Here is a 17,673-nt window from a genome sequence, read left to right as displayed (position 1 = left end):
CTATACGAAGACCTATGGACCTGCATAGACAATTTTCAGTCACAGTCTGTAGTACCTATTAGGAAATTTAAACAATTTCGGTAAATATTGTACCTAAAATCGTTAAAATACTGAATATTGGGAGGTATTGATATACGAGGCCTATACGAATACCTGGACCTGCATAGTTAATTTTCTGTCATAGACTGTAGTTCCCATTACGAACTCTCAATTTGAAATTTGACCTGGACCAGCGTAGACAATTGAATGAATGAATTCTAAATACGAAATTTGAAACAACTTCCGAGAACAACGTCGAAAAAATCATCAAAATACTGAATATTGGGAGGTACTGATATATGCGGCCTATACGAAGACCCGGACCTGGATAGACAATTTTCTTTCATAGACTGTAGTTCTCATTAAGAAATCTAAATTCGAAATTTTAAACAAATTCGTTGAAAATTTTCCCTAAAATCGTCAAAATACCGAATATCGGGGGGTACCGTTGTATGTGAACTATACGATATCGTGGACCTATATAGACATTTCTCTTCCTGAGGGTAGTGCTTAGAAAGAACTTCTAATTTGGATTTTGAGGCAATTCCATTCAAAAATGTAGTTGAAATCATGAAAATACCGAATATCGGGCGGCACAGTTATATGGGGGCTATACGATATCGTGTACCTATGTAGACAATACTCTTCCAAGGAGTAAAGTACTCAGAAGGAACCGTTTTGTGGATTTTCAGACAATATAATTGAAAATTTTGGCTACAAACATCAAAATACCGAATATTGGGGAGACCGTTATATGGGGGCTATACCACATCGTGGACCGATATAGCCCACCTTCGTACTTAACCTGCCTGCAGGCAAAAGACTGATCTGTGTAAAATTTTAGCTTCCTATCTTTATTCGTTTTGACTCTAGCGTGATTACAACAGAGGGACAGAAGGACGGACGGGGTTAAGTCGTCTTAGAATTTTTCGCTGATTAAGAATGTATATACTTTGTGGAGTCTGAAATTATTATTTCGATGAGTTACAAACGGAATGGCAAACTTAATATACCCTCCATACCACTAAAGGGGGAGGGTATAAAAATGTTTCTGTTTGGTGATTTGTGTCTTCGCGATCGCTGTGGGATCAGCGTACATCCCAGAGTACTACACAAGAGTAGAATGTGCTCGACTTCAGGCTTTATTCATTCCTGCTACTCCCAGGAGTTGTCTCGGTCATATTTCGGTTGCAAAGGGTTTACCAGAAACACATGAGAGGTCTTTTCTGTCTATCAAAGGCATTTATATGATGATCTGTCCCTACCAGAGGTCTTTCGTTTATTTAAGTCCTGAAAAGTTCTGACAAACATTTTATATTCATATAAAACTTGTCTACCGGAAAAGGGCCTTTATCACAAGGGTTTTTATAGATGACTTTACAAAGGTCTTCTGCGTATAGAAAATTTGTTAAAGGCCTTTTATTTATGTGTTCCTAGAAGAAAGTCTCCTAGATATAGATGACCTGTAACATGTTATTCCTACTGTAACATCTTTTTATACCCTCCACCATAGTATGGAGGGTATATTAGGTTTGGACCCCACAAAGTATATATATTCTTGATCAGCATAAAATTCTATGTCGATTTAGAGGGGTCCGTCTGTCCGTCTATCCATCTGCGGAAATCACTCTAGCTTCCGAACTAAATGAAGTAGGTTGATAAAATTTTACACAGATGTGTATTATGTCTGCACGACAGTATTTGGTATTGAAAATGGGTGATGTAGGTCCACGTTTTGGTATAGCCCCCATATAATGGTACCTCCCTTGTTTCGGTATTTTGGTGATTTAAGCGGCATTATTCAACGGAATTGTTTCAAATTGTGTGTTTGCAGTTCGCAATGGATACTGCAGCATATGACAGAAAATTTTCTGTCCCCATATCGGAATTTTGATGATTTTATTTAGCTACATTATTCACCGAATTTTTTTATTCAAGTTTCGCATTTGTATATTGTAATGGTTTATGACAAAAGTTGCCTATGCAAGTCTACGTCGTCGTATGTAATGGCTACATTCGGTATTTTTAAGATTTCAACAGAATTTTTTACGGATTTTATTTTTTTTTTAAATTTGGCAAAATCGTTCCAAATGTGGAGGGTATTCAAATATCGGCCCGGCCGAACTAACTGCTTTTTTACTTGTTAATATATTGTTGTTTTGAAGGTTTTGGATAAGTTATTATTTCATTTGAATTTCTATTCTAAATTCTTCGAATATCGTATTATCTGTTTCCTTTATTTACTCACTAATTTTCTCCCATTAACTTGCTGACAAGATAAATCGTTACCATCCCCATATCCAATAAAAGCCTAATTCTTATGGCTAATAAACATTACTTTTAATAATTTTGGGTGTTTTCAAATTTGAAAAACCCATCAATTTGGGGCCGATGAAAACCTGTTACCACTACCCAGTCTCTCTTCCAATATAACCATAACATTGTTGCTGCATCTCTTTCACCACACACACACACTATTTATACAAAGAATATTATTTGTATGTATTATTTTTTGACTACAACAACAACAACAACAGAAATGCACAAAAGAATGCTAATTATTTTGTTACAAAAGAATGTCATGTGTGAAAGAAAAAAGAAAACGATAAACTCTCTCGATTAAATGTTGTTGGCTTTCGAGAGATTTGGTCAACAAAATCAGTTGTTGTTGATGGTTGAGAGATGGAATGTTACTCCCATAATTTATTCAATAAATAGTAGTAAATAATGTAAAATATTTCTCTTAAAAAAATTTTTTAAGAGAAGTGTGAGTCATTGCATTTCCTCTTGATAGGCAAGCTAACACTGAAGTGCATATTTTCGATAACAGTATTTTTAGTCATCGAAATTCTTGAAAAATACTATTGATCACTAGCTATGAAGCAAGAAAAGATAAGCTATCAAAATCATAGAAGGTTGGGATATTGTGTTTTTTTATGTGTAAATCTTGAATGTCAATATCTTATCATTTGCTAAAGGCTGCATGAATGCACCGTATTGAAGCAATTCAAACCCCGTTGTCGGAAATGCCTTTCCCAAGAAAACTGAATTTTTTATCTAAGTGTTTGTTTTCTCTTTCGAGACGAGCTTAATGATCTGAAATTTGCAGTGAAAAGGAAAGCCAGACACTATCACACACTCACCACTATGCGACGCGTTTTGCCGTTGGTTAAGCGGCTCATCAGGCATATTTGATGTGGATGATGGCTTACAAGGGCCGTTCTCTGGAAAGTAGTATATATTTCGAATTATACACTAGAAACTCTCCAGGTTCGACTCAAGTTCTATTGGCAGATCTTTTTTCACAGCAACGTTTTGTTTTTTTTTACATTGCTTCCAATGCATACACTTGTTTTAGTGCTGCTTTAGGAAGACGGGTTAATGGCTCTGAACGTAGAGACGGCAACTTCTAGTTGGCTGCACACAGAGGTCCGCGGTTCAAATCCCACATCCAGGCTCGGCTGAATTTTTGAGTTTTGCCTTGTTAAGGCGAAGATCATATGTTTTATGATTTAAGTGTTTGTTTTCTCTTTCGAGACGAGCTTAATGATCTGAAATTTGCAGTGAATTTTTTATCGATTTTTCTTCGACCTCTTTTCGTGTTGATTCGGGAAAGTGTCGTAAAACTTTGTCCTGGAAAAAATAACTTAAGCTTCACTTAATTTGGAAAAAATATTTTTCATAAAATTTCGCTACAAAGTCACCCAAGAAAAGAAATATCTCTTACCCTTAAATTTCTAGAAAATATTCCCTTCAATTTTGCCAACAAAAATGCAAATATTTTACAATAGTTTTCAAAGATTTTTCATTGATCTTTTTTCGAGTTGATGCACGAAAGTAACATAAAACCTCATTTTAGACACAAAGCGTAAGCAAATAAAATATTCTACACCAAATTTCGCTATAAGTCTCTGAATAAACTATATATCTAGGTATATTCGCTTTAAAGAAAATTGCATTCAAAATTAATATAGGAAAATTGTTTGTATACCCTCCAACATACATAGTACGGAGGGTATATTATGTTCGTCAATTCGTATGTAACTCATCGAAATAATAATTTTAAACCCCACAAAGTATATACAGGGTGAGATAAAAGAAAACTGCAACCAACTTCAGACTGCTGTCATATCTAAGCCACTCGTCCGACATCTGTTAAAATTATTCCAGTGACAGCTCATTATATTGTTTAAAAGCGTAAAGAAGCATTCTGGTGTGAATTTTCCAGAAAAAAAGTTATTCGTGATGGAATTCGAGCGTGACACTGTGATTTCTTTATATTTGGCTGGAAAACCACAAGTGGCTATCGTTAGAGTACTCTAGCATTTAAATGTGAATAAATCTTTCGTACCATCGCTCGTTACCGTGATACTGGTAGCGTAGCCCGACATCAAGGAAGTGGACGGAAGAAAACAGCAACATCAGCAGAATTGGTTCGAAAAGTAAAGAAGCGAATTGATCCAAACCCGCGTCGCTGTGGCCGAAAAATGGCACGTGATCTGAACACATCGCGTGTTTAATTGCCAAAGAGGTCAGCTGAAAATGTGCACCTTCGGTTGGCCACCAGAACTCAAGTGCTGCTGGTCGCTTTCCGCTCGTATTAATCGACTGTGGCATCAGAATAAATGCCGAAAGCCTTGGGCACGCAGGCAAAAGGTGTTGCTATATGACATAGAATAACCTAAAGGGTTAACTGCTCATATAAACCAGAACATAGATTTGCTCGTTTTAGGAGTAGATTTGCTCGTCTTGGGAGTGAAATATGCTCGCGCGACGGATTGCTCAAATTTTGCTTCCACTCAAAAAACGAGTTAGGCCAGCTCGCCGTTATTCGAGCGAAACCGGAATAAAACATTTCCCTTGTTTAGTTATTTTCTGCCCGCCAGGAGAGCTCCCGCTCGACTTCGTCTGATTTAAACCCACATCGAACGAGTTTCAATCTTTACTCGAATTCAAGTGAGTTTCTCGAAGACCTGTTTAAAAGGTCACGGTGTAAGAAATAATAAGGGAAAAATCAACTAAGTTTGGCCGGGCCGAACTTTCAATGCCCTCTACCATTTGGAAGAAAAAATTCAACAAAATACGAAAACTATCATTAAATGATGACCGAAGTCGTGGGCCTGCATAAATTATTTGTTGTCATAGGCTGTAGTACCCATTAAGATCTTCAAATACGAAGTTTGAAACAATTCCGGCGAATAATGTCGTTAAAACCCTCAAAATACCGAATAAAAGGAGGTACGGTTATACGAAGACGTGGAACTGCACATAACATTACAGACATATGAACATCGCTAAATCGTCTGAGAATTTTACGCTGATCCAGAAATATATGTACTTTGTAGGATCTGTTATGAATTTTTGAGGAGTTACAAATAATATACCCTCAATAGAATGGTGAAGGGTATAATAACGGTGCAGGGTCAATGTGGGGCTTTCATTTTGTTATAATTTTGTTATAATTTTTATTATGTCTTTATTTATCATTTTTTATGGTCAATTTATTGCTTAATTGCCTTCAAGTCTACTCACTCTCCCGTTATTTACCCTTGTTAAGCTTGAGTAAATGTCGGTTGGTTTTGCTAGATAAATTTACATTTATCTTCACCGACACTTTATATCTTCTCTCAAGGCCAAACCTACAAAATATATCCTCCAAACAGTTATTTTTCTAAATAATTTTTTGATTCGAGCGGTTACAAAAAGTCATTTTGAAATATTTTCTTTGATTACTTAATACCTACCACTAGACAACTTGACACCATCATGTCCTCCTGACATCATAGAATGGATTTCAAGGTATTTACGCCTAATACCAACACATTAACACTCATACGCGGCGCTGATGATGATGATGATGACGATGGTGAATCAATGCAAATATTTGTACGAACATATAGTCAACACAATCAAAAAGACCAAAAACACGCAATCTAAATTCTTATCAAAAAATTAAATCATTCATTTAAAAAAAAAGAAACACCATAAAACGAAAGCAAATTCCACGAAGAAAAAAGAAAACAAAAAGAAATTGTCATTTATAATAAAATATTTACTTTGCAGTGTGAAATAGTTATTAAGAGAGTTGAAATCAGAAGAGGAATAAATTTTGTTTGAAATTTTAATTAAGAACTTAAGAGTACCTCACAAAGTAAACAGAGAGGTAACCGCAAGAACAAATCATTTCATTTATTTTCAAAGAATAAACCCCAACAAGCAAAGACAATACACTGCAGTGAGGGAGAGAGTGAAATCCAACGGCATTAAAGAGAAGCAGAGAACCCCATTGACATTGCATAGAACAAGAGTAAACAACACAAAAGGGGAGCCCTTATCAACATTCATTTGTGGCAGAGCAGCAAAACACCATACCTGTTTGTTTGAGAGTGTGCGATCATTGTATTTTACTTAAGAGAGGCAGAGAGCGAGAGTACCACATTAAAGAGCCATAATGTATGGTTCACGTAATTTACGCAACAATGCCTCTCTGCAGAGTGGCCCCAATAGTGGCAGCGTTAATCAAAGTCCCCACAACAGCAATGACAACAAAGCCGGTCGTTATGGTATTGGTGGTGACAATAGCAATAACAATAACAACAACAACAACACTGTAATGACAACGGCTCTAACAACAATGAATAACAGTGGTGGAATTCATTTACCCAATGCAAATACAACACAGCCTTTTACTGGCGGCGGCGGTGGTGGTTTTGCTTTTATGGGAGCAGCAGCAGGGCAGCAGCAACAACAACAAAAGCTAACGCCGTCACAACGTACCAACATTAATCGCAACTGTGGTAGTAGTGGTGGAGCTATAACCACGACGTCCACACCAATAGCAGCAGCAGCGACAACGGCAGCGGCGACATCAGCAAAGCCAGTAAATTCTCCGTTTGTTGGACAAACGCATTCAGTTGAAGGTGGATCGCGTGCGCAAACGGTTGATATTAATAGTCCGATACAAAGAAGTCAGAAAAATAAACACCAGCAACAACAGCAAACGTCACCCGAATTTGCAACGGCAATCAATCAATTGAAAGAGCAATTTTGCCAAATAAATTTAAAGCAAACGCCGCAATCGAACGGTGTCGTCTCCTCTGCCGCTCCGTTGTCGTACGTCGCGCCAACAAATAGTCATCACACGAATCTTTTGCATAATAATTGTGCTGCAACTTCGAACCCCGTAACAACAAATTCGGCAATTGTTGCTGGTCAACAACAACAACTACAACAAGAACAACGAAATTTTTACAATAATTTGCCGCAAACGAATTTTACGAAAAGTGATTTGCCAACAACAAATAGTGAATTGAAATCTGTACAACAACAACCAACAAATTGTCACAACAAAAATAATACGAATAGTAGTGGTGTAGTGAAAACAACAACTTTGAATTTACCCGTGACATCATACGCTGCCACACAACAACAACAGCAACTCCATCCACAAGAGTATCCTGTTGAACAAATTTATTACACCAACAACAACAACAACACCAGTGACAACACTGATACCTACACATACACATATAATCCACAGGTGGGTGTTCTTTTTCGTTTCGCTTTTTTTGTTTGCTTTGTGTTCTTTTGGCTTCGCATTGCATTGCATTTGACAGCCGCGTGAAGTGCTGCAAGAAACGCCAGAATAACATTCCAGCGGTGTTGACATTTCTCTTGGAATTTTCAATTTTGTTTATATTTCAATTCAATGTTTATGGGTAGGATAGGGTGGGTCAAATGGAGAATGCTATTTTGGAGTGTTCGATTAAAAACTTTGAAATGGGGTTTTAAAATTTTGAAATGAATTTAAACAAATCAAAAATATGAAAAATTCATTTGAAATGCTATTTTTCCTACGCATCCACTTTCGTATCGTCACAGAGAAGCAGGCATTTAATGGCTAAGCAAATGGTTTTAAAATTGAACCAAAATACCCTTCGACCCCAAATCAAATTTTTCAATATTTACAGGAAAACACCAGTACATTTGAGAGTTGAACTTAAAGTAGAAGCTAATCGCAAAGTGACCTAAATAAAGGGACAGGATCCCTTCTTTGACACAATTTTTTTTGGAAATTTTCAAATTAAGCTTCCAAGGAATCTTTGCGTTTTAGGTATGTAGTGTCTTCGGCAATATTGTAGATAACAAGTAAAAAAGCTGTAAGTTCGGCCGGGCCGACCTTTTAATACCCTCCACTATTTGGTACAAATTTGGCAATTTCCAAAAAAATAAAATCCGTTAAAAATTCGGTTAAAATTTTAAAAATACCGAACTTTTGTCATATGCGAAACTTGAAGAAAAATCTGTTTATAATGTTGCTAAAATCATCAAAATACCGAATATAGGGGGTACTATTATTTGGGGGGCTATACGAAGACGTGGACCTGCACAGACAATTTTCTGGCATGGGATGAAGTATCTATTACGAACTTCACATGCAAAGTTTGAAACAATTCCGGTAAATAATGTCGCTAAAATCATCAAAATACCGAATATCGGGGGGTACGGTATATGGGGGCTATACAAAGACGTGGACCTACAAGGCTCATTTTCTGTTTTATGCTGCACTATCTATTACGAACTTCAAATACCAAATTTGGAACGATTCCGTTAAATAATGTCGCTAAAATCATCCAAATACCGAATATCGGGGGGTACCGTTATATGGGGGCTATAGGAAGACGTGGACCTACATGGTTAATTTTTTGACTTAAGATGTAGTATCCATTACGAACTGCAAATGCCAAATTTGAAACGATTTCGTTAAATAATGTAGCTAAAATCATCAAAATACCGAATATCGGGGGAGTACCGTTATGTGGGGGCTTTATGAAGACGTGAACCTGCACAGATAATTTTCTGTCTTAGGCTGTAGTATCCATTACAAACTTCAAATACCAAATTCGAAACAATTCCGGTGAATAATGCCGAATATCGGGAGGTACCATCATATGGGGGCTATATAATAACTTGGACATACATGGCCCATTTACGAACTTAACCTGCCTACTGGCAAAATATACATGTGTGCAAAATTTTAGCCTTCTATCTCAATTTGTTCAAAAGATAGCGTGATTACAACAGACAGACAGACAGACGGACATGACTAAATCATCTTAGAATTTTACGCTGATCAAAAATATATATAGTTTGTTGGGTCTGACATGACTATTTCGAGGAGTTACAAACGGAATGACAAAATTAATATACCCTCCATAGTATGGTGGAGGGTATAAAAATACGAGAAATATTTTGGTCGAAAATTTTAACCCTCTTTTTTCAAAATATAGTTCAAAACTCCCTTTAAACGGGATCGTAGCTGGTCAAAATATTCTACAGAATGATTTGTCATAAGATCTATCCCAAGGATTTCTGATCACTTTTTTCGCGTTTTAGACAGAAGGTGTCAAAAAAAGAAATATTCTTCACAAATTCATGTATCTAGGTATAGTAGAAAGACAGTTAAAAGGCATTAGTCAGTATCGGTCTAATTCTTGACCCTCTATGGAGTAGGTTCCAAAGGAATGGACCAATATTGTCCATTTCGTGTCGGACTTAAATATATATGATTTAAATATTGCGAAGTGCCCGAGATATGTGATAATTTTTAGGCAAATGTTAAAATGTGCGTGAGGTACCAGATATAATGGACCGAAGTATTCCATTGTAATGCTTTATCTAACACAGATAAAAATATTGAAATGGGGAAAAACAGCAAGTTATAATCGAATTGTGTGTCTAATCATTCACATCATATGAAGTGGTACCAAATATAGTACATTTTAGTACTATTCGTACACTTATGGTGCAAATTACCAAAAACCCATTGATACATTCATCACGCCCTCCATAAGTGACCCTCATTCCAAATTTAAGTTCTAGCAGTACTGGTTCGTCAAATACAAAGGGTGCCATATTTTGTAGCTTCTAGTACTTTTTGTGACGTTCTAGTGCGAATTTTCTGTCAACTTTGGACCAAGAGTGACCCTCATCCAAAATTTCAAGATTCTAGCTTTAGCCATTTCGTCTAGTCCTTGATAAAACGTTAAGTCAGTCAGTCAATTACTATACCCTTTTGTATACTCTCCACCATTCTATGGAGGGTATATTAGATTTGTCAATCCGTTTGTAACTCATCGGAATATTCATGATACAAAGTATATATATTCGGGAAGGCTAAAATTTTGCACAACTGTGTATTTTCCCAGTAGATACCTTCTGATATTCGGTCTTTTGATGATTTTACCCACATCATTCACCCGAATTGTTTCAAATTTCATATTCGAAATTTGTAGTGGGTACTACAGCCTATGCCCAAAAATTTCATATGCAGATCCACGTCTTCGTATACCCCCATACAACGGTATCTCCCTTTATTCGGTATTTTGATGATTTTAGCGACATTATTCGTCGGAATTGTTTCAAATTCCATATTAGAGGATCTTAATGGGTACTACAGCCTAGAAAAAAAATCTTATGCAGGTCCACGTCTTCGTATGGCCTCCGAATTTGTCACCTTTGGCACGATTTAGGGCCTATAAACGGCCAATGAAACCGTCAAATGGTGCACGAATGTTGCTCTGTGTTATTTTGTGTTATTCCCGGCGAAGCGCTTGATTGAGGTGATCGACACTTTAGTATTTTTTAATGCCAACCCTGCTTTCCAAAATACTCCACAGAATAGTCCAACGGATTGGTATCCGGAAATTTTGGTGGCCACTATGGGCTGAAAATGAAGCTAGGTAGGCTTTAATACACCCTTCAAAATATTTTCGGCATTTATTCTGATGCCACGATCGATTAATACGAGCGGAGAGCGACCATCGGATGTTATGGCGGCCCATCACCATAGCCGGCGCTTGGTTTCTGGTGGCCAACCTAGGTGAATATTTCTAGCTCTTTGGCAAGTAAACACGATAATTTTGTTTGTTTACAAACTGCCGGACAACGAATGTTTTCTCATCGGAGAAACCCAAATTCAGCAGTTCACCACGGCCAAGCGAAGCAACTCTTTTTTAGCCCTTTCGAGTCTATTTTCTTTTCCTTGCGGTGTAAGTTCTTGCACTTTTTGGAATTTCAATGGCTTTACCCCGAGCTCATTTTTCAATATTTGCCGAATGGTATTTGTACAATGATTCCGGGAAACTAGTTTTTCTTAGGGGACGGACATGAATCCGGACCCTAGAGCTTTGACTGGAAGGTCCGATTTCAAGACCCGTATCCACTTACCCTACGCGAAATAAAGTTTTTTTTTATTGAAAACATAATTTTAATGAGCTGGTTAGAATTGGCTTATGCGGCTGGAAAGAACCATAAATATCTAGCATTTTGGAAAGGTAAGAGTGTCGGCTACAATTTGGCATCCATTTTGTTTACCCCCATAATGGACCCTTATTCCCTTTTTGGGGTGTTTTATAAAAAATCCGGGTTCAAAAATCGATAACTTGACTTCGGAACCGCTTTAAATAACCCCTTCGTGTGGCCACTTGTTGGATAGTTGGTAGTTTAATAAGCTATATTGTCTATATTCGTGTGAAAAATCTGAGGTCCCGGGACCTTCGGGTTTTGGTATGGGTCCCATATAACTACACCCAAAAGATTTAAGGTATTTTGAATGTTTAGTCGTTATTTCAAATCAAATTTACTATAAATTTGGAATATGTGTTCCCAGTAGGTAGGCAATCCCGTACATATGTCCAAGTTTTGTTATAGACCCCATGTAACTGTACCTCCAGATATTCGGTATTTTGACGATTTGTATCAACTTTTTCACAGGAATTGTTTAAAAAATTTTGAATATTGAGTTCGCAATATGTTCTACTTCATATGACAAAAATGTCTTGTACAGATCCGTTTAGGCCACACATAACGATACCTCCCATAATTCGGTATTTTGATAATTTTATCTATTTTTTACCCTCCACCATAGTATGGAGGGTATATTAAGTTTGTCAATCCGTTTGTAACACCTCGAAATATAAATTTTAGACCCCACAAAGTATATATATTCTTGATCAGCATAAAATTCTGTGTCGATTTAGCAATGTCCGTCCGTCTGTGGAAATCACTCTAGCTTCCGAACGAAATGAAGTAGGTTGATAAAATTTTACCCAAATGTGTATATGTCTATAGGATTTTTGGTATTGAAAATGGGCCATGTAGGTTCACGTCTTCGTATAGCCCTCCACCATTTGGAACGAATTAGAAAAATTTCAAAAAATAAAATCCATTTAAAATTTTGTTAAAAATTTAAAATACCTAATATTGGAAGGTGCCGATATATGGGGGGATATACGATATTGTGGACCTATATAGACAAATCTATGTATGGGGGTAAAGTATTCACAAGGAAATCCTTGTGTGGATTTTCAGATAATTCCAATGGAAAATGTGGCTTTTTTAGTTGTTTTTACTGAATTATCTCATACTTAATATTTGGTGTTCGTAGAAAGCACCACCTTCTCTGGCAGATAATTGTCTGTAGGGATTTACGTTTTCATATAGGCCCCATATACCTGTACTTTCAGATAATCGATATATTTTTGTGTCAAACTTTTCTCCGAATTTTTTTCAAATGTCGTATTTGGAATTTTGGGTACTTTTCAGGGCTCCCTCACTATATTTAGCTATTTTTAAGATTTAGCAACACCTTTCACCAGAATTATTTCAAATTTGGAGTTCGCAGTGAGTAAAGCTTCCTATGACAGAAAATTGCCCATACAAACTCACGTCTTCATGTAGCGCCCATACAACCGTACCTCCCAATATTCTGTACTTTGATGAATTCAGCGTCATTTTTCACCAGAATTATCTCAGACTTGGTGTTTGGAGTTCGTAAATGGCACCACCTTCTCTGGCAGATAATCGAGAAGTCGACTTTTGTTTATGACTAGCTATCGCTATCTGGAATTCCAATTGTTTCGAATTACACTTGAAAATGGTTTAATACCCTTTTACCTTTTACAATTTTCCTATCAGCTGTAGGAACGGACTCAAGTCCGGTTCTAATTGCTTTCATTGTCAGGTAACTAATTACTCACTTAAAATTTCATTAGTGCTTCTAAAACTAAATTGCCATCTTCATACTTTCAAAATTTTTGCGCCGCCACGACATAATATGTTAATGAACTTTAAATGTGTTTTCTAAAAACATTTATGTTTTAACTACATGTTCGGATGTATGTATGCATGTACATAAATCCATCCCCTCCTCTGGTGCAAAAAAAAAATATTCGCACATGTCGAAATTATAGTGAAATGAAGAACTAATAGCAGCAACAACTATCCGAAATTTCATACAAAATTGTCGGCAACAACAAATATTGCTTAGAAGATATATGAAGAGCACACAATTTCTCTCTCCACTCTCTCTCTCTCTCTCTCTTTGCACAACTTCAAATTTAAGTGTTGAAAACAATCTACCCAACTATCTACCTTCCTACCATTTGATGTTTGTTGGATAGACTACATTACCGGTCGCCTCTAGTGGTTTGTTGTTGTTGTTGGCCTTCTTCTTCTTCTCCTTGTTTTTATTATTGTTGTCACTTTGCCTGTCTCTATGTTGCCCCAATAGTTGTTGGTGTTTCATTTTCTAATTTCGTTTAGGTTTATTTTAATTTTTCTTCTTTATCATTCCCCTTTTTGTTGTGTTTGTTGTTAGGTGTGCGTCTAAATTTGTGTATTTCCCTGTTTTTCTTGTGGCTTGTTTTCATTTCTTGTTTGCCTGGCCTGCCTGTCTTGTGACTTTCTTTCTATGCTGCTGCTGCTGCTGCTGACGACGTCGTCGTCAGTCAATGCGACGATCTCTGCTGCAAGCTTTCTTGAGTGTGTGAAATGAATTAAGTGAATGAAGAACAGACAATTCACGCACATTACATACATACATACATATTTGGTTAGAGAGTGTCTGAATGTTTGTCTGTCTGTTGGCCGCTCGCTCGACCAGACAATAAACCACAACTAACTGCCAGAGTTCAAGTTCTTTTTTCTTTTTTTTTTGTGCTCTCCTCTGCCCCGATGCAATTTGGGAAGCATGAAGTTGCCGGTCTTTTTTTCATATTTTTATCTAGCATTAGTGTGCCAAATTTGATTCGCTCTCCTAATTGCTCTCTCGAGCCTGCGAGATTGGAAGAAATGCAACAAGTTATGGGGGAAATAATCCCAATGAAGTGAGAGATAAAAAAACTGCAACAAAGTCAAACGTCATATTTTTTACATTTTTTTTTCAAATTTTATTTAATGAAACCAAAAAAATGTCGGAAATATCATCAAATTTTAGAATAAGTTTAGACTTGTTCGAAATGGTCACCTTTGGCACGAGTTATGACCTTCAAACGGCCAATGAAACCGTCACACGCTGCTCGAATGTTGTTCTGCGGTATTTTGGCCAATTCCTGGCAAAGCGCTTGCTTGAGGTGATCAACACTTTGGTATTTTTTAGTGCCAATCTTGCTTTCCAAAATACTCCAGACACAATAGTCCAACGGATTGGTATCCGGAGATTTCGGTGGCCATTGTGCGCTGAATATGAAGCGAGGAACCTCATTTTTTAACAATTCTTGGGTGGCACGTGCTGAGTGTGATGCTGCTGAGTCCTGTTGGAATGTCCAAGGTCGGCGGCCGAAATGTTTGCGTGTCCAAGGCTTTAATACACCCTCCAGAATATTTTCTCGGTATTATTCGGCATTTATTCTAATGCCAAGGTCGATTAATACGAGGGGAGAGCGAACATCGGCTGTTATGGGGGCCCACACCATCACCATGGCCGGCACTTGAGTTCTGATAGCCAACCGAAGGTGCACATTTTCAGCTGACCTCTTTGGCAAGTAAACACCATCATTTTATTTGTTTACGAACTGCTGGACAACGAATATTTTCTCATCGGAGAAATACAAATTCGGCAGTTCACCACTTTCGGCCAAGCGAAGGAACTATTTAGCTCTTTTGAGTCTAGTTTCTTTTTGTTGCGGTGTATGTTCTTGAACTTTTTGGAATTTCAATGGCTTTACCCCGAGCTTATTTTTCAATATTTGCTCAATGGAATATTGCGATATGTTCAGCTCACAAGCCATTTTTCGGCCACTACGACGCGGGTTTCGATCAAGTCGCTTCTTTAATTTTCGAACCATTTCTGTTGATGTTGCTGTTTTCTTCCGTCCACTTCCTTAACGTCGGACTACGCTACTAGTATCATGGTAACGATGGATGGTACGAGATACAAAATATTTATTCACATTTAAATGCTGGAGTGCTCTAACGATAGCCACTTGTGGTTTTTCACGTGGTCACACTATCACGTTTGAATTCCATCACGAATAACTTTTTTTCTGGAAAATTCTCACCAAAATGCTTTTGTACGCTTGTAAACAATATAATGAGCTGACACTGAAATAATTTTAACAGCTGTCGGAAGAGTGGCTTAAAAATGACAGCATTCTGAAGTTGGTTGCAGTTTTCCCATCTCACCCTGTATTCTCTTCTGAACTAAAATTTTTAATTTGATACTTTGAGGGATTGAGGTTTTCTCATCTGCGTATGTCCCACACCGGCTACGCGAACTAAAGTTTTTCTAAATTTGATACTTTTTGTAAGTAGACGGCCTTCGGCCGCGCTCTCTCCACTCCGGCTAACCCGGACCAAAGTTTTCAAAATTTGATACCTTTTGCATGTATCTGACCTTCGGCCAGAGCTTGAGATTTTCTCCTTACACCGGCTACGCGAACAAATTTTTTTGGTTGAAAATATAATTTTAATAATAATGAACTGGTTATAATCGGGTTATGCGGGTGGAAGGATCCAGAAACGGATTAGGACAAATTATAGCATTTTGGAAAGGTAGTTGTGTCAACTATAATTTGGCTTCAATTTTGTTGACCTCCATAATGGGCCCTTTTTCAACTTTTTGGGGTTTTTATTAAAAATCAGGGTATAATAGTCGCTACTTTGACTATAACTTCCGAACCGCTTTGAATAACGCCATCATGTGGACTCTTGTTAAATAGGTATTTTCATAAATTTCTTGAATCCGGACTTTCGGCTCAAAAATCTGGGGTCCGTCTCAAGAAAAAAATAATTTCCCGGAATCAGGGAATCAGGGTAAAGTTAAGCCAAGACTTAGATAAAACTTTGCTTTTTATTCCATCGCTCCTTCTGTGGTGGAATTCCCTATTTTTTTGCTGTTTCCGATAAATTTAAAATGCAAAATTTTAGCTCTTAGCGACAATCTTTTTTCATCGCTAACTTACAGACAAATTTAATTACCGAAAATATTTTCATGAAATTGTAAAATTCCTGCTATCGACAATTGTCGCCAACTAGTTTGAGAACCGCGCTAATGACCCCTACAATTGACGCACATTTTTAAAAGTGGCATTCCCATCCCTTAGATATTAATTACCATTTGGTTTATTTTTAAGTTAATTTACAAAAATAATTATAATTTAATTTATAACCTTGACCACTACAACATTATTTTATTAATTTTTGTCATATTGATGCCTAACCTATGGCAACTTATTTTACATGACACGTCTCATTGGTTGTAAACTTCTATATGAGGAAATTTATCCAAAAATAAACTAATTCCATAAAACAGAAATTCCAAAAATATTTGGTCTAATCGAATTGTGTCTGTGGTTGTCTTCCAAAACTGGTAGAACGTGACCGCTGGCGAAAAAAATCTAAAGTACTTGATTGATTATACCATTTCCTCTAAACGAATTTTGCATTATGCAAGTTTTAATAATAATAAATCATTTAAAATTCTTAACACAAAAATAAGGTATCTGACAGGTCTTCCATAAATAAAAGATCTTTGACAATTCTTGTCTTGTGAGAAGAAATTTGAAGACTTCTAAAAAAAGGAATGCGGGTCTTCTCCGGTTCGCAATTGGTGACTTGTGTATGAGAAGACCAACTGCTCTTGTATGGGGATACTAACTGGTCTTCTATGAGAAGACCTATCAGCTCTTCTATGAGAAGACCTAACAGCTCTTCTATGGAGAAAACCTTCAGCTCTTCTACGAGAAGACCTATCAGCTCTTCTACGAGAAGACCTATCAGCTCTTCTATGGCGAAGACCTATCAGCTCTTCTATGGCGAAGACCTATCAGCTCTTTTATGGCGAAGACCTATCAGCTCTTCTATGGCGAAGACCTATCAGCTCTTCTATGGCGAAGACCTATCAGCTCTTCTATAGCGAAGACCTATCAGCTCTTCTATAGCGAAGACCTATCAGCTCTTCTATAGCGAAGACCTATCAGCTCTTCTATAGCGAATACCTATCAGCTCTTCTATAGCGAAGACCTATCAGCTCTTCTATAGCGAAGACCTATCAGCTCTTCTATGGAGAAGACCTATCCGCTCTTCTATGGAGAAGACCTATCCGCTCTTCTATGGAGAAGACCTATCAGCTCTTCTATGGCGAAGACCTATCAGCTCTTCTATGGCGAAGACCTATCAGCTCTTCTATGACGAAGACCTATCAGCTCTTCTATGACGAAGACCTATCAGCTCTTCTATGACGAAGACCTATCAGCTCTTCTATGACGAAGACCTATCAGCTCTTCTATGACGAAGACCTATCAGCTCTTCTATGAGAAGACCAACTGCTCTTCTATGAGAAGACCAACTGCT

General features: G+C 37.3%; 1 protein-coding gene across 1 annotated transcript in view; it reads left to right on the top strand.

Moving 5' to 3' along the window:
- The window catches only part of LOC131800459 (GATA zinc finger domain-containing protein 14-like), a 105,011-nt gene that overhangs the window by 40,791 nt on the left and 46,547 nt on the right, over positions 1-17,673 (top strand). The window contains exon 2 of the mRNA XM_059129616.1: positions 6,103-7,579. Within this exon, the coding sequence (XP_058985599.1) occupies positions 6,491-7,579 (1,089 nt within the window). The 5' untranslated portion in view covers positions 6,103-6,490. The remainder of the gene's footprint in view (positions 1-6,102; positions 7,580-17,673) is intronic.

The sequence above is a fragment of the Musca domestica genome, unplaced genomic scaffold (assembly GCF_030504385.1).
Source record: "Musca domestica strain aabys unplaced genomic scaffold, Musca_domestica.polishedcontigs.V.1.1 63, whole genome shotgun sequence".
In the NCBI taxonomy this organism is placed as follows: Eukaryota; Metazoa; Arthropoda; class Insecta; order Diptera; family Muscidae; genus Musca; species Musca domestica.
This window is presented reverse-complemented; position numbering and strand designations above follow the sequence as displayed.